This window comes from Vulpes lagopus, chromosome 4, assembly GCF_018345385.1.
Source record: "Vulpes lagopus strain Blue_001 chromosome 4, ASM1834538v1, whole genome shotgun sequence".
Lineage (NCBI taxonomy): Eukaryota > Metazoa > Chordata > Mammalia > Carnivora > Canidae > Vulpes > Vulpes lagopus.
In genome coordinates, this window is record NC_054827.1 from 97,811,580 (window position 1) to 97,834,936 (window position 23,357).

Genomic DNA, 23,357 nt, shown 5'->3' on the forward strand with positions numbered 1-23,357 from the left:
AGACCTGCTCAGGAACACTAGAGCCTGAACCAGGGGGGCGAGCCAACCCAGAGGCTACCCTCCAGCTCAGGCCCCGTCCAAGCCTGCCCCGCCCCCGACAGCGAGCCCCGCCCTCGGCCAGCCCCTCCGTGGTTCTCCAACACCGCAGCCCTGCGGAGGATCCACTGGGAAACAGGCTGGAGGAGCGTCGGATCATTCAATTACCCGTCCAATACGGGCCTCGGCCCCCAGGGCGGCCCTCAAGCCACGCCCCACGCGCTGCCCCCGCCTCCGATATCTGGCAGCTCCAGGATCCTAGCCTAGCTTGGCCCCTCCTTCACCGCCACACCCACCCTTGCACTACAGTTCCCAAGCAGAACCAATATGCCTACACTAACCCCACCCCCTATCTCGGTCCACACACCCTTAATTCGTACTCACAAAGGGCAGAAAAGGCCCCGCCTTTCACCCTCGACGCCCCCCCCCCCACCAGCCACGCGATTCGGGGCGGCCACGGCAAGGACCAGAACCGCGGCGGCAGCCTCCGAGGTAAAGGCTGGTCTGAAATCCGCCGGCCTTGACACGTGCAGACCTCGGGACAGCTCCGTTCCGAATTCGCCAAAAGAAGGGGGTCTTTCAGCTCCAGGGTCTTAGGACTGCGATTTTTGAGTCAGTCTTTTAGTCCACTTCTTTACTGTTTTATAAATGTAAAACCGAAGTCATTGGTAACAAAGTAACTGCACTCGGGTTTTTAACCTGGTCCAAATGTGGAAAAATCAAGTGTAACAAGAGTCAGCGCGAGCCCTGAGAAAAGACACATTTCTTTCAAGCCAAACTAGGAGAGAAAGGTATGCCATCCACTGAAGCACAGCTCCCACGTTTGTGCTTAAAACAACAACAACAACAACGGGAAACCACCAAAGACGAGGTTCCGGGCCCGTGCGAAGGGGAGGGCTGCCCCGGGGTCGGAGGCCGGGCGACGGCGCGCTGGGGCCGCCCGCTCCCGCGCAGGTGCCGCCCGCGCGCGCCCGACGCCGGCAGGTGAGAGCAGGGCGGAGAAGAGGGCGGAGCGCAGGCCCGGGCAGGCCAAGGGGCGCTCCTTTCTGGGGAAAGCGCCCCGAGGCCGAGCAGCCCCCGTGGGTTGGGCGCGCCCCCGCCGGCCGGATGGGCGGGGCTCCCACAAAGCCTCCGGCGGAGAACCCGGACCGCCCCCCGCGTCGGCCACTGCTGGCTCCGGCTTCGACAAGTTAAACCTCAGAGCGCTGGAGAAATTACAGGAAGAGGAGAGCGAAGAATGTGCCGAGTGGCTGGAGGGAGCCCTGTCCCCGCGTGAACTTCGCCCGCCGCTCGCCCGGGCCGGGCCGAGCCGAGCCGAGCCGAGCTGGGCGGGCCGGGCCCTTCCCCTCCCTCCGCCCTCCCCAGCGCGCGCGCGCCCGCCCGCCCGCCCGCGGGGGAGGGGCCGGGGCGAGGCACCCCCGCCCGCGCGGCCCCCAGGCGCCCCCGCCGCCCGCCTCCCCACGGCAGCACGTGCGGCCCCCGCTCAGCGCGCCCACACCTGCCCGCGCCGTCCCCCAGCCCCCGCGGGGTCCACGCCCGCAGCCCGGATGACGACATCCGCCCCCGCGGCCCCGCCCGAGAGCGCCCGGGGAGGGGGCGTGCCCGGCGGGGGCGCGGTCGCCGGGCGGGCGCCGGCTCCCGGCTCCCGGCTCCCGGGGCCGCCTCGCCCGGCGCGCGGGGCAGCCGGCAGGACCCCGTGGCGGGAGAAGGGGCGAGGCCCCGGCCCCCCCCGGCCCCCCCGGCCGCCCCGGCCCCGCCGTCCCTCGAGCCCCGCCGGCGGCCCGGGGGCGTGGCCCGGTGGCCGGCGCCGTCCCCGTCCGCGCGCTCGGGGCGCCCGGGCGGCCCCACTGACCTGTGTGAGTTCTCAGGTGCGCCTTGAGGTGCGAGGACTTGCCGTAAACTTTCTCGCAGCCCGCGTAGTGGCACTTGTGCTTTCTCTGCGGGGACTCGAGGTCGGCGCGGCTTCGGCCCCGCCGGCCTCTTTGTCTGAGGCCGGGTTCGCCGCTCCCCGCGGGCCCCGGCTCCCGCTCGGGCTCCAGCCCCGCCTCGAGCTCGGCCTCGGGCTCGCTCCACGCGGGGCTGAGGGGCGCGGCCGCCGCACCTCCGCCGCCGGGGGAGGCGGGCTCGCGGGCGGGCGGCGGCGCGGGCGGCAGGCGGCAGGGGGTCCTCGCCTTCCGGGCCGCGGCGCCCTCTCTGCGCTCCGCCGGGGACGGCGCCGGCGCTTGCTGGTTGAGGTCCGCCAGGATCCGCGCCACCACGAAGAGCGAGGCGCTGTCCTTGCCGTCGCGGCGCTCCTCCACGCGGGGCAGCGAGGCGGCGACAGCGGCGGCCGCGCCCTCGGGCCCGGCCTGCGGCCCCTCCCGCGGCCCGTGCACGACCGCGCGGCTCGACATGGACACGAGGCACTCGGCGGCGAAGTGGTCCACATAGGCGGCGGCTGCCATGCTGCGGGATCCGGCCGGCGGCCCGGCGGCACTGCTGGTCGCGGCGAGTCGTCAGCGGCGCATCCGCACCCACGGCCTCCGGAGAGCGGGCGGCGGGCGGCGGGCGGGGGGCGGGGGGCGGGGGCGGGGGCGCGGCGCGCCCTCTCCGCGGGCTGGGCTGGGCGCGCAGCCGCCTCTGCCGTCACCCGCGCGGCTCCGCGTCCGCGAGGCGCCGGCCCGGCCGGGCACCGAGGAGCGAGCGCATGGGGGGCGCGGGCCAGTGGGATCCCCGCGCGGCGTCAGGGGCGGCCGGTCCTAAGGATGCCGAGCGGCGACGTCAGGGACTCCCTCGCCGAGTCGCGGCCGCAGCCTCGCCGCGCATTGTGGCAGGCGGGACGGCCGCCGTGCGCGCCGCGGCTCGGTGTGGGCGGCCCGGCCCCGGGGGTGGGCGGGGCCGGGGCCACATCTGGACCCGACGTCAGCCCCCAGCCACATCCTGGCGGCGCAGGTTACAGGCGGCGGCGGCCGCGGGGAACTGCGCGCGCGGAGGGGGCGGGACCCCCAGAGCGCGCGTCGTCGGGAGCGAGCGCCCGCGCGCCCACGCCCGGGGAGGGGCGTGGCCTAGGGCAGCACGGGCGGGCGCCATTGGCTCGTCGGTGGGCGGCCGGACCAACCCCAGCGGCGAGAGGGGCCGGCCCGCCTCGGGGCCTGCGCGCGCCAATGGGCGTGCCCGCGTGGCCCGCGGGAGGAGGAGCGGAAATTTGAGCCGGGAGCCGGGCACGCTGACGCAGGACGTCCGAGGGCGGCGGGCCGGGGCGTGGCTGCGCAGGGACCGCTCTCCCCCTGCCCCCCAACAGCCGGGAGGCCGCGGGACGTTTTCCTGCCGGGCTTCCCTACGGTGGCATCCTCGAGCCCGGGAGTGGAAGCGAGCGCTCGGGAGGGCGCCCCTTTGTCCCTCCATCCCCGCCTGTGAGGGGCGCCAGGGATGGGTGCGCCTCGGCGGGGCTCGCCTCCCCTTCTCTCTTTCCTACCACGGCGACGTTTGCGCGGCGAGGAGGCGTGTCCGCTCCGCTGGGCGCGGGGCTGCCGGCCTGGCCCGGGGGCGGAACCACTCCGTGCCCCCCCGCCGCGGCAGGGTTTCGAGGTGGCAGCGCCTCGAGACGCGGGCGCTCGCCCCCTCCTTGCTCTGCCTCTGCTGAGCTCCCGGCCTCGGGGCGGCCCGGCTGGGAGCGAGGTCACGGCTGGGGCGGGGCCGCTCCCGCAGGAAGGACTGACAGCGTCCCGGTCTGGTCCCGGGCGGCCGGGCACCCGGAGGGGATCGCGCTGGTGGGGAGCCGGGCTCCGGCGGAGCCTGACGACTGGCCCCGGGCAGGTGGATAACCTGGCAGCGTGGGTGACGTGCCCACCGCTCGTGCTTGCAGGAGTGAACTACGTGCGGGCGCACCGGCGCCGCTGTTCAGGGAACGCGGGGCCCCTTCCTTCTCGCCCCAGGCCTGCTGCCAATTCCTCTCGGCTGCCTCCTCCCGCCGCGGTGGGAAGGCTTCAAACGCCACCAGCTGCGAGGCCCCCGCCCACCGCGCCCCACCCACGCGCCATCTGGGCCTGGCGGAGCGAATACTCCGGGCCGTCCAGTCCGCGTCCTCGTGGCCCTGGCCCTTCCAACTGGCCCCGACCGTCACCGGCGCCCCGCCTTCACCCCCTCGGCCCCACCATCCTTCTACAGGCCTAGCCCTCGTGGGAGGAACCAGTGCACAGCTTCCCGCTGCCTCGGAAGGAGCGCAGCAAGCTCCTTCCCGGACCCTCGGACCTCGCCGGCAGCCCCTGGACTGGAAGGCAGCGCCTGGGACTGCAGCCCCTGGGCGGTTTGCCTTAGTGGACGGATCGCACGTGTCAGCCGACGGACCGCGCGGGGAACCTGCTGGGTGGCAGCAGCCGAGACGCTCGAGACGCTGGAACCGCGTGGACCTGGGTGGGGTGGAGGGTAGGCAGCGTTATCCTGCGCGCAAAATTAGGAGCGGCCACTTCCCACCGAGTTAATATGAGGCCTGGTGAGAAAAAAACGTTTTTCCAGGTAACGAAGAAGGAACTGAGAGAGAGGTTCTCTGGCGTGTCCGACACCCTACGCTTACCTCTCCCTGATGGAGCCGGTGCCCTCTGGCAAGTCCGCAGGAGTGCTTCCCTGGGGTGGGCTCCGTAAGGGCCATCTGGGTCACATCCCTCCAGGAGGGTCTCCTGACAGGAAGGAGTCGTTCTGCCAGGCAGATTGTGTTGATGACATTTAAGAGGTTTGTGTTCTGACCAAAGAATGATTCAGAATATTCCCGTAGTCCTGCCACATGCCACAGTCACTTGGTTAAAGTTGGAGCTGGCCCTTCCCGGACTTACCGGCATCCATCCCCTGCCTGTTCCTCTCCTGCTGCAGTACCCCAGCCTGCACACACACACTGGCTGTCCTCCTACAAGCATGCACTATTCTAGGCACTGGGCCACAGCCATGGGCAAGACACCTGCTCTGGGTGAGGGGAGGCTGGCCTGGGTCGAGGTCCTCTGCACTGCCACGCACCCCACCCCCATCCACAGCCCAAAGCTGTCCTTAGGCCTCTGGGGTGCTGAGTGCAGTCTCCCTAAGGGTTTCAGCTGTGCCCTGTGGCATTCTGGATGCAAAACTCAGTTCCCTGGTTGGTTTCTCAAGCATTTGATGATCGTTCACTGAAAGCCTCAGACCCTGCAGCCTTTACCATGTAGAAGTATGTTCCAGTATCGAGAGATGCATTTCTCCTCCCCAGAGCTGTGAGTAGTCCGTGTTTTTCTTCTTATGTGGTATTCTGGCAGAGGTAGCTTATGTATAAACGAGGGTGGGTGGGGATCAAGTGTCAGATGGAAGGAACAGAATATACAAAAACAGAGTAGGGAAGATCAGATGAGAACAAGTAGATGGAGATGGAGATGTGTCTGGGAGTAAAGAGGTTCAAGACTGAAAAGGTAACTAGGGTTTCTGGTAAAGGTGGTGAACTTCTGGAGCCTCCTGAAACTTCTGGAGCCTAAAGAAAGTAAAAGGAAGCATCTTGGATTGGGAGACACCAGGCACAATTGACAGCAGTGGTGCCATAACCACTGCTGAGCAGGGGGATTAAATGAACTTAAAGATATTGGATACTGAGACTAGCCCCTGCACCCCTCTTGGCATTTCAGATTGCAGGGGCCAGGAGACAAAGGGTCTTTTCTGGAGCATCAGACCGGGCCAAGGGAAATACTTCAATTTTCTGGCATCTGTGGTTGCCCAGCTAAGTCAGATCACCCCAAGGAGAGGCCACTGATAATGAGCCCCACACATGTGTACAGAGCTTCTAATCAGTCTTTCACAGGAAGCCACAGCTGACCTGGCATCTCAGGAAACTGGGGCGGGGGAGGGGGAGAGCATGAAATCTAGAGCCCCAATGGCTTTTTATTTTTATTTTTTTATTTTTTTTTATTTTTATTTTTTTCCCAATGGCTTTTTAAAAAGCAACTTGGAAGAAACAGAGACTATACAGAGAGAAGTATATGTCAACATAAACTACTAATAACGTCATCAGAGAAATTAAGATACTGCCACCCATGAAGGCAGGACACCTATAAAGAAACATTCAGAGAACAAACAAAATTTAACATAAGATAGCAGAAAGGATTCAGGAAGGGGGAACAAGATAAAGTTGAGGAAATCCCTATGAAAGTAGAACAAGGGGTGCCTGGGTGGGTCAGTCAGTTGAGCACCTGGCTCCTGATTTCAGCTGAGGTCGTGATCTCGGTCCATGCTCAGGACGGAGTCTTTTTGTCCCTTTCTCTCTACCCATCCCCTGTTGGTGTTCTTTTTCTCTCTCTAAAATAGATAAAATCTTTAAAAAAAAAAAAAAAACAACAACAACAAAGAAAGTAGAACAAAAAAGAATGCCAGAAATGGGAAATAGAGAAAAAATTAGAGGAGCATCCAGGAAGTCCATTGATGAAATAATAGGAACCCGGAATGAATGATCAGAGAAAACACAGGGGGTGGGTGGAGTCATCAATGAATTAATCCAAGAAAAGTCTCCACTACCAAAGAATGTGTGTTGAAAGGGCCCTCAGGGAGTCCAGCTCATTGGGAAAAAATAGTCCTACCCTCAAGGAGATTGCTGATGAAGTTCAGAATAATGGAGACAAGAAGCGTCCTGACAAAAGAAGCAGGTCACATAGAGATTGTCAGGAGTCAGAATGGTTCTGGGCTTTCCCACAGCAACAAGTAGACCAGGCAAGGGGCAAAGCCTTGGGAAATCTAAAGTAAAATTGCTTTCCGTGTTTACCCAGATAGTACAAACCGAATATTTTTAGATGCGGGAGGTCTCACAAAATCCGCCTTCCAAATAAATAAATAAATAAATAAATAATGCCTTCCATACATCCTTTCTCGTGGTAGGAAGCTACCAGAGATAATGCTTCCAAAATGAAGAATTCAGTCAACAAAGAGGGAGGCATGTGGTCCAGGAAGCCTTCCACACAGGAGGGAGAGAAGCACAGAGAGCGAACAGACCAAGCTGGGGTAAGTCAGAGGCCCTGGGGACACCTCTCCACCAGGTGAAATAGGTAGAATCCCTATATAACTCAGAAGAGGCTGGGCCATGCTGCAGTACAAACAACTTGCAAATCTCAAAGGTTTATTTCTGGCCACGCTACGAGTCCATATTGAGGCACCCAGGGACAGGGAGGTTGATGGGGCAGCCACTGTCTAGAACATGGTGGTCATCGTGGCAGAGGGACAGTGAGAGCACTGACCCAGAGGTGTCACTCACATAAAATCTACCTTCCCCCTCCCCAAGTGGGCCTGACCCACTTTCAGGAGCCTTTTAAATCTGGACCTAGAGGCCAGTGACATGGAAATCTCAGCCTGAAGGGTGACAGGGATTTGAGGCAAGGGGGATTCTGCAGTGTCCAGTTCCAGGTCCAGGACCTCTGAAGGAAGCTCAGTGGTCCTTGCATGTGTGTGGTTCATGTGTGGCTGGCTCATACAGTTCTTTTTAATCTAGAAACCTATGACCTAAAGATAAATTGTCCGTTCCACACTCCCGCATAGCACTCCTAGCCCCAATACACAATCCCAATGCACAGGGGGTAGAAAGGGACAGAAAAACACAACAAACACTCTGATTCAGAAAGTGGAGGAGTGGAAGAGTCCCTGTAAACAGTGTCCATAGCAAACCTAAAATTGTGCCAGAAAGGTATTTTCCCCCACCCAGAAGTGAGGGTATTCCTGGAGTCATTTGAATCCATGCAATCGAGGAAGGCCTGGCCAGTGCATTTTTCTTTGGACTCTCACTTCACCCTAAGGAGTTCTTCACCTTCATCTTCTCTGTCTCCTTCTCCTCATTTGTGCACTCTCTCTCTCTCTCTCTCTCTCTCTCTCAAATAAAATCTTAAAACACACATACACACAGGGGCACCTGGGTGGCTTAGTGGTTGAGCATCTGCCTTGGGCTCAAGGTGTGATCCTGGGGTTCCAGGTCAAGTCCCACATCAGGCTCTCCATGGGGAGCCTGCTTCTCCCTCTGCCTATATCTGCCTCTCTTTATGTGTCTCTCATGAATAAATAAAATCTTAATTAAAAAAAAGAACATTGATATAAACACAGGGAAGACAATAAATACAGTCCATGCCTCTCATTTAAAACCAGGACAGATATGAGAGGCATTTTAAATATGATTCCTTAAGAGACATAGGCTCTAGAGCAAACAGTAAGTTTTAACCATTTCCAACCATATAAGAACACAATGAAATGCACATTTCGATGTTCACTGCTACATGACCCTTTGGTGAAAATATTATAACCAAGGAAGAATTATAAAATATTCTGCAATGACAGTAAAACAGTAGCTATAGTGTAATTATACAGCATTAGATATATACTTAAAGGTTTTTTTAATGCCTTCAAACTTGAGAACACCAAACATACAGAGGGACAATATCAACTTACAAAGTCACAGGTCTGGAAATGTCAGTTCACTAATTTGTGCATATTTTAATTTGTATTTCTTCCTTCTGTGTCCTCCTTATCTGTGGTGTATCTCATGACTCTTCTGGACAATCCTTCTGGTAGCTTTCCTCTGCTATTTAGACACCCCGGGTCAACACTTGGGTACATTTAGTGGCCTGACTGCTGGGGCTTTGCCACTGATGGTATACCATTCTGACCCACATCAAAAGGCTGAAACTCATTGATTTTTTTTTAAGATAAAGTATTCTCATTTTAAATAATATTAACTGATTAAATTAAAATATAATTGACTTCTTACCTAATCTGTTTGATTCCAGTCAGCTACATTGTCAATAGCCAGTTTCCGGTGCATTTTGGTAAATGCTATTCTCTCTAAACTTAATTGCAAGTTCTTTGAGCCTCTTGATCTTTGATGGTATTAAGTAATACCCTTAAGTCTCTTTTCTCTGATTCTTCCAAGTTCTCCCAGGTGATGATTTCCCAAACATTCTACCCCTGGACACATGATGGCCATCCTTCTAGCCTCCACTGTCTCACTGCCTACTCATTAAAACTTAAGCCAATGCCACAAATCTTATTTTCTTTGCAGCAACACCCCACACGTGGTTACTATTCTCTCAGTCTAGAGCAGCTAAGTTATGGTATAGTAACAAATGATTCCAAAAACTCTGTGGCTTCAAATACCAAACGTTTAATTCTCAGTACATCAAGAGTTATCTGGGGGACTGCTCTGGGTTATGATCAGTCTCACCCCAGCATTCAGATCAATGGGACAGCCATGCCCTGGAATACTGACAGTCACTTGTGTTCATAATGGTCACAAGGACTGCTGGCCCACAGGGAGCCAGGTGCAGACCCAAGATGTCCCCAGAAGACAAGGAGCTGAGAGCTATTCAGTGAAGCATTAACAGTTGCCACAAAACCTGTGACTTCCACAAAATGTGACTTCTGAGGATACTAAGAAAACTGGTAAAGAGTTTGGGGGTTGAATTAATGGTAAGTACATGGAAACAAAAAAGAAAGCAATCAAGAGCTCCAAAGAAAACAAAAGGAGTCCATTGTAGTTGACCACTTGGCTCAGTTACAGAGGGTATTTTCATGAGATTTAAAAACATGGAGCATTGCTCTAATGAACTGTTCTATGTCACTTTAATGGGCCCCCTTTTTTTTTTTTTACACACACAGAGAGGCAGAGACAATAGACAGAGGGAGAAGCAAGCAGCCCAGTGTGGGACTTGATCCCGGATCACTCCCTGAGCCAAAGGCAGACACTCAGCCACTGAGCCACCCGGTGTCCCTCTAATGGAAGTTTTTGAGGAGTGCACACGGGCAGAGGAGGCAAGAGGAAAGGAAACTAAGTCCACAACTACATATGGGGCAATAACTGACAGCACCCAAAACTGAAAGCCCAAGAGGTAGCAATATGATCATGCTGTGGCAGACAAAGTTCTAAGATGGCCCCAACATTCTAGTCCCCAGTCTACATATACTTCTCCCCATTATCAAACCCTAATGCAGGTATTTCTGTAAAGGCATTTTACAGATATGATTAAGGCCCAAATCAGTTGACCTTAAGATGGGGAGGTTATCTAGTAGGCCTGACCCAATTACATGAGCCAATTTATCTGGGTCTAGGGGTCAGAGATGGGAGATCAAAGAGATTGGAAGCATGGGATTCAAATTGGGATTCAATTGGGATTTGAAGTGGGAGAAGTTTTACATTGCTGGCTTTGAAGATGGAGGAGAAACAACATGGCCGGAAACATGGGTGTCTCAGAATGGCCTCCAGATGACGCCCAATTGAAACTGGGACCTCAGCCTTATGACTGCCGAGAACAAACTTCAACCACAGTCATTGGATTGGAAGAGGGCCCTGGGCTCTAGTACAGAACATGACCTGGGTGGTACTTTGATTTTGGCCTCATTAGAAGCTGAGCAGAAAACCCAGCTGCCCCATTCCTGGACTTTTGACCTACAGAACTGCCAGATCATAAATGGATGATTCAAGCTGCTAAACCTGTGGTAATCTGCTACACAAAAGAAAATTTATGCATGCCCTATTTGAGTTACAGAAATAGGGGAAAGAGGCAAGAGGGATTATTTCTGGGGAAGGGGAAGAAAGGGAAGTTGAGGGGTTACTGTTTCATAACAAACCTTGAGCCTATAAGGTATCTGCATATATAACTTTAATGTAAGGAATAATCCCAATTAAAAGATGTGTTAGACTACGAGCACTCAGCTACCAGTTGCTGTAGACTGAATGCTTGTGTCCCTCCGCACCAAATTCATAGGTTGAAACCTAACCCCTCAGGTGAAGGTATTAAGGGTTGGGGCTTTGGGGAGGTGATTGGGTTATGAGGGTGGAGCCCCCCTCCCCATAAATGGGCCTAGTACCCTCATGAAGAGACCCCAGAGAGCTCCTTTGCCCCTTCTGTGTTGTGAAGACCCAGTGCTATGTGAGGTTCGTATCTATGAACCCGGAAGTGGGTTATCACAAGACACAAAATCCTTGGCACTTTGATCTGGGACTTCCAGCCTCCAAAACTTTGAGAAATAAATATCTGTTGTTATAAACCACCAAGTCTATGGTATTCTGTTACAGCAGCTCAGATGGACTAAAACACCCATAAAATCTATCCCCAATTTCTACAGCAGTGACTGACCACACTCCTCACTCTCCTGTGCAGTTACATGTGACCTCATGACCAAGTTCTGAGGGAGGGAATAGGAGTGGAGGGGCAGTGAGCTGCTTCTGCACTGGGGCCTTTAAGAGGATGGATTCTGTCCTGCATGTTCTCTTTCCCCTTCTGCCAACTGGGTGATTACGATAACAAAGTCCTTGGGGATGACGGAGCCACCAAAGAGAAGAGATTGGGACCTAGAAACCTGACCAGCAGTGCTCTCCTGAATGGTGACTGAATTTGAGCCACAGTTTGGGGCCTACCTATTACTGGGGCTGAGCTTGCCCTAACTAATATAAAAGTGGAAGTGAGAGGAGGGAAGTGAAACAAAAACAATAAAACAAGGTATAGGAAGAAGGGGTTTGATGCCAGGCAAAGCGAGGGCTGTGCTTTGTTCTGCAGTGTTATTCTCTAGGATTGGTTTCTTGGTGGCAGCCAGGCTGTGGGTTGCCAAGTCTGGGCATCCATCATCTTCCCTACTTCTTCCCAGGGCAGCCACTGCCTCTAAGTCCTGCATTTACTCACAAGCCATGGCCCAGAGCTGGGCTGAGGGTGGCTGGGATTTATCCAGGATCGCCTCGTGATTTCCTGATGCTAAGGCCCTCCACCCATAGAAAGCAAGCAGTATCCTCTTCATGCAGCCCAGGGGTCACTCGTAGACTCCCACCTGCTCCTATCGCCTGACTTAGCCACAGTATCATAAAGAATTCTTGCTCCAGAGAGACTTTCACCCTGAGCCATCGCAGTACTCAAGTTTGACCATTTCAGAATCAGATGGTTGGATGGATGAGAAACTTCTGACCCAAACCTCATCATAGTCGTTGATGGCTTGTTGCATGAAAAGGAGAACAAGCCATTCTCTGTTGTATGACATGGGGGAGGGGTAGAAAGCTGTTTTCATGTCCCATCTCCCAGTGGTCCTTGAGTACAAAATAATTCATCAGGTCCTAAATGATGAAAGCTGGCTTCACATCTGGTGCATGCTTACACAGCAGAAGATTAAAACCAGAAATGCTTCTGAGACCAGCCATCGAAAGACCGAAGAGATATTTACAGTGTCTGCAACAAATGTAGGAGGAAAGCATGTTAAAATGATGGATGGTCCCTTCCAGGCTTGCTGGAACAGATGGCTCCCACTCGTAAACGTGGCAACCGACATGGGATTCCACTTTCCTTCCTGATAATCTGGGAAGATCTCTGTTGCCATGATAATTGCCTATTCTGTATGTCCCCTCCCAGTCTCGCCCCTTGGTCGTCTACTGTTCATAATCTGTGATCCTCTCCCTGGGTGGGTGTTCAGGGTCAAATGCTTCATTTCATCCTTTGGGCATGAGTCTGATGTTTCTGCCAAGCCCCAGCCAGTAACAAGAAGCCCCAAACTTTGGGAACACTTCAGAACTCCCCTGACACATTGACACACATGGAAATGCTACAAGGAAAGTGTCATTCCTTCCTATTTCACAGGGGAGAAAACTGAGCCTCTGTCAGCTTGAGAGACATCCTCCAGGACATGTGTAGCAAGATGCACAGCCTAGAGTGTCAGCACAAGTTGGTGCTCCCAGCCTATGGGAAGCTAGCTAATTAATGTGGGGATTTATCAAATCAATTAAATTAGAGCAGGGCTGGTCCATTCTAGGCTCTCATGGAAATCCTGTCTAATGAGTATGCTCGTTAATGGGATTGGGAGGATTTGCAATAGACAATATAGGATAAGGCTTTCTTTAATTCTTGGCTGTTTGCATGTAGGACTTAGTAAAGAACAGAAGGGTGGTAAGGTTTAGCTGACAGTATACAAAATGAAGCAGTATTCTTTTATGCTAGTACTCTAGATATTGCTTAGGCATCATAAAATCACAGAAAAGGGGGCTGGAGACAATCTGCTGGGTCATGCCCACCTGATTCACAGGTGAGCTCTTGGGACACATGGGTCTGTTGTCACCTTCTGAGGGGACAGGGAATATCCATCCATCATCCACACCTGCCATATGTTCTACTGGTTTTTTTCTAGGCTCTGGGTTTCCTAGGTAGGATAGTATATCAAGAAGGTCGGTAGCTTTTATACCTGGTTTTAGATTAAATTAGTTAATTTCAAATGTCTTCCAACTGTAGCATGAGTTGGTTCTTTCTGTGTGAGCCTCTTTGAGCTTCCTAATTTGGTATTTGGTATGTATCTTCTTTCACAGGTAAAACAGATAGCTGTGCAACTAGGGCTATTGCTGTTTCAGGAAGAAAGAAATGTATCTCCCCGCTCTTCCCCCAGCGCCACCCCCCCCCCCCCCCCGCCCGCCCCGCGGAAAAGGAAAGGAGAAGTTGAAGATGAATTTGTTTTAATCTCATTAAGGTAACTTGAGAGCAGCCAAGAGGCTGCCATCTCTGACCAGAAGTCACTTCCTGGAAATCCAGAAATAGTTTCCACTGAGATCTGCTGCCTAAGCCCTTTTGAGGAGCGTGCCTTGGGTTTGGTGGGTGACCATGAGGTAGGCCCCTTGAAGGCTCCCTTCCAAGCAGAGGAAAATGGCCCTGAACAGTAGTCTACTTTACTTCCTCTCTATGCCCAGTACTCAGGTGTACAGCCCTTCAGGAAACAGGTGCCCAGGGGTTCCTCATCCACGTTCTGTTGTTGCCTTGAAGTCCCCCCTTAATGACCTTTATCTGCCTCAATGCCATTGGGAGGCAGTAACTGTGGGACTGAGAAATCTGGGCTCTAGTGCTGCAGTCCATACTCCCAGGCTGGCCAAGAGTGGGAGAGGCAGCCCATTTGCAGACCCATTCCAGAGATGCACACACACTTCTACCCACAGCACCTGTACTGCATGCTGGTGACACAAAGGTCCACGTGGTGCAAGAGCTGCCTCTGCTCTTGCAGAGGCCTACAGTGCCAGCCAGGAGGGACCAGGGATGCCCTGAGCCTCCAGGACAGAGCCAAGCTAAAGGCAGCTGACACTTGAAAGCAGAAATTGTTGCAGTATTGCAAAGCTGTTTTAAATATTGTTGCAACAAGAGTGTAGTTGTGGTTTTTTTTTAATGGCCTCAAAGTTTTTGACACCCCTATCATTGGATCTGGCCAGCTTTTGACTACTTTAATGCATAGAATAGGGTGGAAGGGAAGCTTTGTGTCTTCTGATGCCAGATATAAAAGCCAGTCAGCTTCTACCTTGGCTCTCTTGAAGAAGACTTTCCTATGTTCCCTCTTAGAGCCCTCAGCTTCCATGAAGAAATCCATCTGCCCTGACCTGTGGGTGATTCCCACCACAGTGCCAGACATGTCAGTGAAGAAGTATCTTGGCAGCTGACCCCCAGGTCTTCTAACCTTCCAGACCTTCCAGCCAAGACCCCAAACATTGGTGAAGCAGAAACCATCCCTTCCAGGACCCATCAAAATTCTTACCCACAAAAGCAATGGTTGTTGCTTTAGAGCATTATGTTGGGGGTTGTTTGTCACACAGCAATAGTAACTGGAACAAGCATGGTTTCTTTAACCTAAGAAATGACTCACCTAGTGCCCAAAGAAAAATGATCTCTTTCAATCCTGGGAAAGAGGAAACCAATGATGGTAGCCTTAGGTCTGAGGTCTGGACTATGGGTAAGGGTAAAGGGTAAAGGGTTTTCCATGGTAAAAGGGGACTTATTCCACATTTGAGGGGCTCACTTGAGACTTGCCTGGTGCTCACAGCTGCCTAGTGGGTGCATTCAGGGACCCCAAGTGGTGAGTTCTTTGCCTCCTCAGAGCCTCCCCTGACAAAATGGGTGCAGGCCATTGTTCTGGATGCTTGTTTCCATGCCACCCTTCGATCTGGAACTTGAGTCATTTAGGATCCTTGAAGTCCAGCCTCCTCCTGAATGACTGGGAGTATGACCTTCCTAGGCCTGGCCTCTCTGACACATTTTCCAAAATTCCATGCTTCCACAGCTTCCCTCTTATAACATTATTTGATTTGAAAAACACCAAAAAGCTGATTATTGATATTCTCTCCAGGAAAAGAACCATTTCTTTGCTCTTCTGCCAATGCTTGCCTCTACAGACAGGTTTTCTCTATTTACTTATTGTGACAGCTGTTGCTAATTATTTACTGCATTGATCAGCTCTTGCTGTGAAACAAGGTAGCCCCAAACTTGGTGGCTCAGTATAACAATGAACATTTGCTATGATTCATGGTTTCTGTGGATTTGGGAATGGCTAAGCTGGGAGGTTCTGGCGGGGGGTCTCTCTCAGGAGACTGTAGTCACAACGTTGGGACCGCGGTCATCTGAAGACCTGACTGGGGCTGGAGAATCTGCCTCATAGTGGTTCGCCCACATGGCTGGCACGTCGGTAACAGTTGTCTGTTCCTTCCCACTTGGTCCTTTCCATGGGCTGCCAGAGTGTCCTGACAACATGGCAGCCAGCTTCCCCAACCTGGAGCATGGGGTCTAGAATGAGAGCCAAGTGACAGCTAGCCTTTGTCTGAAGTCCCTTCTGCCACCTCCAGATCATTGGCTCTTCTGAGACTTGCTATGTTGGGCCCAGAGTCAAAGGGAGAGGGGTAGGGGTGGTGGAGATTAAGCTCTATCTTTTGAAGGGAGAAATGTCCAAAAATTTGAGGACATCCTGCAATTTTATGCTAAGCAGCAAGATAACTGGCTAAAAGAGGGCATTTCTGACCCTCCCCTGAAGTGAATGGAGATTAGTTAGATGGAAGCAGAAGTTGTTGGGTGAGACTTGCCAAAAGTTTCTTAAGAATAGGAAGAAACAGATGGCATTTGCCCTATGCCTCTTCCTCCTGCTGACTGCTGGGGATGTAAATGTGATGGTTTGTGCTCTAGCAGCCATTTTATGAATATGAGCCAACCCCAACGCTGGAAGGCATATGTTACAAATCAAAGAGAAAACTAAATGGAACTTGAGTCCCTAGTGACAATCATGGAACCTCCCATAATTTACTCAAATTGTCTAATGCTGAACTTATTTTATAGGGAGGGGAACTAGCAGTTCTGGATATTTATGCCAGGTTTACTAACAGATGAACACAGACCATAACCAATAAATTCATTATTGTTCTTTCTTCAAGCCTGGCTTGCATAGGACTCATCATTGTATTTCTGGGCCCTCCTCTTACATGTTCTTCTGCAAATTGGGTGGCCTTCTTGGTATCTGTAAGTTAAGTTGCTGAAGGAACTGATTGATTCAGATAATCAAAATAATCCATTTAGGCACAGCCTCTCATGTCAGACTAAGCCATAGGTCACCTAAGGATGGGGAAGTTTGAAGTCTGGGCCCTCTCCTGATCTACTCACCTGTGGCCTCTGGGAATAGGTAACAATGTGCTGATTTCTGCCTAGGGAGGAGGGCTTCGGGGAATGGGAAGTGGCTGTGCTCCATTGTGGGAGAGAGAGGCTGCACCAGGGGAGCTCTGAATCTGCCACCATGTCAGAGATCCAGGTCCGCCCCCACAGGACCCTCACTTTATTCAACAAACCAAGTCACCTTCATTTTTATGACCTGGCATCCAGAGTCAGACAGCAATACTTCCCAACCAGAGTCCATGGATTGGGGTAATCAGAAGGCCTACTCAGATTCAAGAGGAGGAGACATGGACTCCACTTATTGATGGGGAAGTAGAAAGGTTCTAGAAGAACACATGGAATGGGAGACATTACCATGGCATTCTTTAGGAAGTACAACCCACCACAGAGAGTATGTGTGCCTGAGGCCCTTCACTGCTAAAATTGGAAGGTATCTCATTCTACCACAGTTCACAGGACATGGGAGAGGCCTGAAATGCCACGGCTCAATCCCCTTCCTTCCTTTCAGGAAACCAAAGTTCTTTTTGAAAAAGGGATATTTTTGTTCTTTTTCAAGATAAGCTGTAATTTTACAAGTGCCAAGGTGAGATATGCTTCCCCTACAGAACATGGGCTGTGTGGAACTGGGCCCATCAGGGGAGGGATTGCTGTGGTTGAAGAATTGGCTCCTAAGATTGCATGGCCCTTCCCGAGGGAGGTGCTGAAAGTGACCCCCACTCAGAGTCTTGCTCCCCCTGGAAATGTACCCCAAGGGCCTCTGATGCAGAGGTGGGGGGAAGAATCCTAAAATCTCTGACTTTCCCAGCCTCCCCTGGTGCTGGGCATGCCTCATGACTCCATTGGGACCAATGGGATCTTAGGACCCATGGAGAGAACTACCATGGCCAAGAAACCCCCACACAGGGACAGGTGAACCCTTGTCGCCTTCTTTAGAATCTGCTAAAGGCTTGAGGAGCCCCCATATCTACTTACTTCTGAGCTGCTTTTATGAGAGGAATTGGAGCTCTTCTCTTCCTGAAGCAGTCTGAGTTGAGTTTTCTGGGACACACAGACTCACTCCAGTGTGATTCCTGGACCCTTGGAAGCAGAACCCTTGGGAGGCCTGGGTGGGGGTGGGAGGCAAGTCCTGGGGAAGGACTATAGTTGGGTTAGTGCTCTTAGAAGAAGAGGAAGAAATCAGAGAGAGTTCTTTTTGACTCTGACTACCACAGCAAGAAGGTGGCCATCTATAAGCCAGGAAGAGAATTCTCATGAGACACCAACACCTAGATCTCGGACTTCCAGCTTCCAGAACAGTGAGAAATAAAGGTCTGTTGTTTGAACCACCCAGTTGATGGTATTTGGTTATAAGCAGTCAGAGCTGCCTGAGATTCCCTGTGATGCTGGAATCATTGTCCCATCGCACAGGGGGAAGGCATCTCTGAGAGGTATAGTGGGCCACACGAAGGCCACATCCAGGGCCTAGGTTAGAGCCCTGTTCAGATTCCAAGACCAGTTTATAAAGTTAGAAATGCCTTAGGCTGCAAGTAACAAAACCCAGCCAACAGTCACATAGAATAGAGGTCTCCTACAACAAGATGCCAGAAGGTTGGCTTTCCCAGGGCTGGGAGAAGCCACTCAAGGGTGCTGACAAGGGCCCAGCTCCTTCTCCCTGACCGTCTGCCCTCCTTTAACGTTGGTGTTCTGCTGTAGAGACAATAGCTACAGCTTCAGGTCCGCAGTTAGGGCTAGAAGCCCGGGGAGGGTGTTGGAAGCACATGACTCGTTTTCTCTGTGTAGCAACTTTCCCAGAAGACTTCCGTTTCACTTTACTCAGCCGCATCAACAATAGGGGAGACTAAGGAAGCAAGTCTCTGACTTCCCTGTTCTTGTGGCAGGAGGCAGCCTGGGACAGGGGCCCAGGATGCCCAGCGTCAGCCACCCCCAGCCTCTTGTTACAGATCCTGTTTTCTGATTCAGAGTGTTTGCCAACTTGGGACAGTCGGGGGAGCTCATTCAAATTTGCCATCCTCTGCGAGGTTTAATTGGATACCTAACAAATGAGCATGCTCTGATATGTGGGTGCTTATTTTCCTAGTGGGAAGGGGTAGAGAATGAAATGTTCCCAAATCCCCACCTCTGCCCTCCTCCAGATTTCCAGGGTTTTCTTTTTTTTTTTAAATAAATTTATTTTTTATTGGTGTTCAATTTGCCAACATACAGAATAACACCCAGTGCTCATCCTGTCAAGTGCCCCCCTCAGTGCCCGACACCCATTCACCCCCACTCCCCGCCCTCCTCTCCTTCCACCACCCCTAGTTCGTTTCCCAGATTTAGGAGTCTTCATGTTCTGTCTCCCTTTCTGATATTTCCTACCCATTTCTTCTCCCTTATTTCCAGGGTTTTCTTGATGAGGGTTGCTGGCTTGTTCGTAAGAGAGCTGTTGGGGACCCGGGATTGTCAAGTTTACCATGAGCTTGGATGAGGCAGCTGTAACCCCACAGAGCCTTCTTACAGGGCAGACAGGGGATCCCCTGGATCTTAAGGGAGAATACCCTCTGGTCCTCCCTCCAGCTATGCCCTATGCTTCTAGCTTATCCCACTAAGATGAATGGTCCTGCATAGGATCACCCTAAAGCAGGCCATCACTTGGAGGGAAGCTCTTTGTACATAGGTATTTCCTGGTTCAAGGCACAGCCCCGTACACCCGGCTCCTCATGTGCTTTTACTATCCTGTTGGTTTACCTTGTGGCTTCCCTACGCTGCTCTTATCACATCAAGGCCTCACCAGCCACTCCCTGTGGGCATGTGGGCACCCTTGCCTTTGTGACCAGTGTAACCCAGATCCCTTCAGGTTAGCTGGAGACACATACAGAGTTGAACATCTCTCCTGAAAGCCAGAGAAGCTGCAGTGTTCTCATGTGCAGTACAGTCATAAAGTTAATTTAGGTCCAGGAGTGTTGGTTGATTGTAGGCATGGAGGTTGGTTGATTGTGCTTCTGGGCTAAGTACCCAGGGGGCCAAAATGCAGAAGGAACTCATGGCTGGAATGCCAAACCCTGTGCAGACAGAAGACAGCAAAATTTGGAAGAGCATGAAGGGGCATTCAGGGAAGCTGAGGTGTGTCCAAGGCTGAGTTTGTAGGGTTAGTGGGAGTTTGTGGGTCCCCTTGGGGACAGAGGGAATTCAGGTGTGATAGGAGAGGCAGCCCAAGGTCAGCAAGGTGTGCTCCCAGGTGGAGGATGGTGGTCTAGGACCCACCTGATGCTTGCTGATGGCATGGGTCCCAAGTGGGGCAAGGGCAGACAGTCTTGTTACCTTGGCCACAGGTGCAAAGGCAAGAGCCTGAGTGGAGGGCTCCCAGAGGAGTTGGTGTGCTGACCCAGGCAGCTAGATGTGCTGACCCTGGTGCAGAGGGGGCACAGGAGGGAGAAAGAAGGTTGAGATGCTCAGAAAGGGCAAGGGGAAAAGGAGTGAGGGGTGGGAGGAACCTCAGGGATGGCCTAGAGAAACACACCTTAAGGGGATGGATCCTTCAAGCCCAGGCTCTGCTGTGTGATGCTAGCTAGGCAATCTCATGCTCTCTGAGGCTGCTTCCCCATCTAAACAGCGCAAAAACACCTGCTGTGAGCGGAGCATCAGATAATGTGCTATTTCCATGTGGGTATGGCATCTGCCACGCGGCAGGCGCGCATACCATGGCAGTTATCTTCCCTCCTTCAAATCTGGGGTCGCCGTTAGTCACCAGGTGACCTGGAGACCTCATTTCATCAGGTAAGGTCAGCCCTCTCCTCCGCATGAGACCCCAGGGAATCCGAGTCTGACCGTGACTCTGGCTGTGGCCCCAGCAAGGGCAGCATTTGCACCGAGCAGCCTCAAGGCCCCTGGGCGGCGGCACGGGGAGCAGATGCCGGCAGCTGCTGCTCGCCCCACAATGTGGCTTTTGTCAGCCCGGGTGGCAGTGGAGCCCGGGAAGGATCGGTGCTAGGGACAATTCCTGGGACTCGCCAAGCGCGGCTGAGAGTGCTCAACAAAGCAGCCGGTAGCTGCTGCAGAGAGGCTCGGGGCAATTGCTTTTGTTATGCAAACAAAGGAGGAGGTTCCCAGCAATCTGCACCCCCCCACCTCGACTCTGCTGTTTGTGATGCAGATGAAGTAAGGTCTCCAGGCCCCCACCCGCCCTCCCAGAACTCTTCCTGCTCCTCCCCACCAACCTCCCCAGTGAGGCTGGGTGAGCCTGCCTGGGCTGTGTGGGCCTGGACTCAGCTCTCATGGGGACTCTCAGTCCAGCCAGGAGGTGACAGGACCAAAGAAAAGAAGCAGAGGCAGAAGGACATTACCTCAATTTGTGCAACCAGCCGGGAAGAATGAGACCAGGCAGCTGGGAGAGGCCCCTCTGAGCAGGCGCCGCTCAGGCTGAGCTGGCCAAGCTGGGGACAGTGTCTGGACTGGACAGACTTGGTGGCAGAGGGACTGTGGGTCCCCTGGTTCCAGGGGCAGGCTGGCTGGTGTGAGGAGGGCCCATCCCTGAGTTCACGGGCACCCAGAGCTTGAAGGGGGTTCCGGGGCTGCACCTGCCTGCCCAAAAGACAGATGCTACAGTGATTTGGCAGATTTCCAAATTTCTCCAAGCCTCAGTTTCTTCATGCATAGAAGTGAAGGGGGAACAGAGGACTAGCTGAGGACAAAGCACATTGACAAGTCCTTGAAACAGGCAGAGTAACATTACTCTATGGACTCAACTGCCTGGATGTTAATACTTTGCTGAGGGCAAAAGGCAATCTTAGCCCCACCCCCAGGATCCTGTAAGCCTACTTTAATGTATAACAATTCCTTTAGAAATTTCCTTTATCTCTACCCACCAAGATCCATGTTGGCAATCATCCCCCAAGCACATGGCCCACCGATATACATCTGAAGGGTCTCATGACTCAGGTTTTATTAGCCGGTAATAAGTGACCTTTTCCCAACAATAGCTAGACCCCTCAAGGTCCTGGAAACCTTGCTTCCAAAATTACTTAGAGAGTAAGTTATCCCCAAACCCCTCCCAACTCCCAGGTATATAATCAGCCACCCCTCACAGGCCCAGAGCAGCAGGTTTTCCTACCCATGGGTCCTGTCCCGGGGCTTTAATAAAACCATGATTTTGCATCAAATGCGTCTCAAGAATTCTTTCTTGGTCGTCGGCTCAGCTCCGGACCTCACGCCACCAAACCTCACCTTTATTCCAAAACTTCATCAGAAGGAAGAGAGTAATAACCTCCCGCACAGGGTTGTGGAGAGACAAACAAGATAATCCAGACACGATATCAGGTCAGGGCCGGCACATTATAGGCATGCAATGGGTAATGATGATGGACAGCAGTTTGGCAACATTTACCAAGCTTATAAACTCACACACTCATTTCCCAATAATGCTATTTCTAGGGATTTATTCTACAAATATTCTCCCGTGTGCAAAATGACATATGTTCAAGCTTATTCTTCAAAGATTTGTTTGTAGCAGCCAGAGGTTAGAAACAGCCCAACTGTCCATTTGCAAGGGTTGGTTGTATGGTCCATGCATATAACAGAGTCCTCTTCAGCTTAAACACAAATGTGGGTGCTCCCATGTACCGACCCTGGGGACTGCACAGGGCCTGGGAGGGGTGGACCAGGCAACCTGCACAGCAGCACCCTAGGAAAGGAGTGGGGTTGAGTGGAGCAGGAGCCCCGGCTGCACTGGGCCCAGGGAAGAGGCAGGTGTGCCAGGAAGAGTGGTGTGCAGGGCCCCAGGTGGTGGCAGTTATGCACACATACACACACACCTGGAGGCAGACATTCACTCTTGCAAAAAAAAAAAAAACGAACCCAGCTTAGAGGGAGGTGGTTTACACAGCTCAGCAGTGCTGGAGTAACACAACCAGTCACCATAGCAACAAGCAGCAGTTGTAATTTGCAGAAGGCGGCTGCACCTAGCACACTAGCACACCAGGGAAAAACTACAGGCCCCCTGCAGGGCTGCCTTGGGGCCAGAGCTCTGTAGCCCTGGGAGTGTCCTTGGCCCCATCCCTTGAGTCCTGGGCCTCAGTTTCCCCATCTGTAAAATGAAGACACACCTGCACTTCTATGCCTGGGAGGAGAGAAAGAGTAAAAGGCTGGGTAGGAGCACAGCACACTCTAGTGTGGGCCCAGGGCTCTACTGATGCAAAGGCTGTTAGCCTCTCACGCAGGCCCAGAGAGACAGCTCTGTCCCCTCTCTGTTCACTATTGCCCTCGTTAGAGTCAGCTGTGTGCAGCTCTGAATTTCTACCACCAAAGTATCTTCCAGATAAATAAATAATGACTACAGAAGAGGAAGAAGGCAGATTGTGTTTCCTTTGGGCAGTAAAGCGGCCCAGGGGGTCCTCTTTAAGAACACAGGTGCGAGTCCCCTGCTTTCCAAGCTTCTTGCCCCTGCTCCCCTCCCCCAGCCCTTCCAGAAACTGCAGTCATCCTACCACCCCTGTCTCCCCCAGGAAGGCACCTCCCAGACCACTGGCCTTGCCTCAGGGTGTGAAACCAAGCTCCCAAGGGCCATCTGTGGCTGCGCTGGGTGGGCTCAGCACCATCCAGACTTGACCATGCCAGGAGGGGCAGCAAGTGATCCCTGACATCTATGTGTGGCAATCCCAGCCCAGCGGGCCTCCACCCCCCATCCCTCCCCATGTCCCCTGTCTAGGATGCACAAGGCTCCTTTTTCCCTGTTGAGACTGGCCTACAAATGGATACAGGGAGCAAGAGCAGGCAGGGATGGTGGCGAGCTTTGTGGAGGGGAGGAGCCCAGAAGGGCCTCTGTCTATGCTTCCTCCTCATTTGCTGTCTGGCAGGGGGCAGGCCAGGCTGACTCCAGGTGGTGGTCCCCGACACCCCCTTCCTTACCACAATCTCACCAACACCCCTCAACTTACTCATCAGGCCTGTCCCCACTTG

At 53.3% G+C, this 23,357-nt stretch overlaps 2 protein-coding genes across 2 annotated transcripts in view; one reads left to right on the top strand and one right to left on the bottom strand.

Annotated features, from left to right (window-relative positions):
- Positions 1-2,497, bottom strand: part of KLF13 (Kruppel like factor 13) — a 50,257-nt gene extending 47,760 nt beyond the window's left edge. The window contains exon 1 of the mRNA XM_041751580.1: positions 1,889-2,497. Coding sequence (XP_041607514.1) covers positions 1,889-2,480 — 592 coding nt within the window. The 5' untranslated portion in view covers positions 2,481-2,497. The remainder of the gene's footprint in view (positions 1-1,888) is intronic.
- Positions 2,497-11,037, top strand: LOC121489089 (translation initiation factor IF-2-like). The gene is made up of 2 exons (XM_041751579.1): positions 2,497-7,014; positions 9,304-11,037. Exon 1 carries the CDS (start codon positions 2,723-2,725, stop codon positions 3,656-3,658), a length of 936 nt encoding a protein of 311 aa, XP_041607513.1. The 5' UTR covers positions 2,497-2,722; the 3' UTR covers positions 3,659-7,014; positions 9,304-11,037.
- Positions 11,038-23,357: the final 12,320 nt, after the last annotated feature.

Coding starts and splice junctions, on each gene's coding strand:
- LOC121489089 (XM_041751579.1), top strand. CDS start 2,723: ATGGGGGGCGCGGGCCAGTGGGATCCCCGCGCGGCGTCAGGGGCGGCC.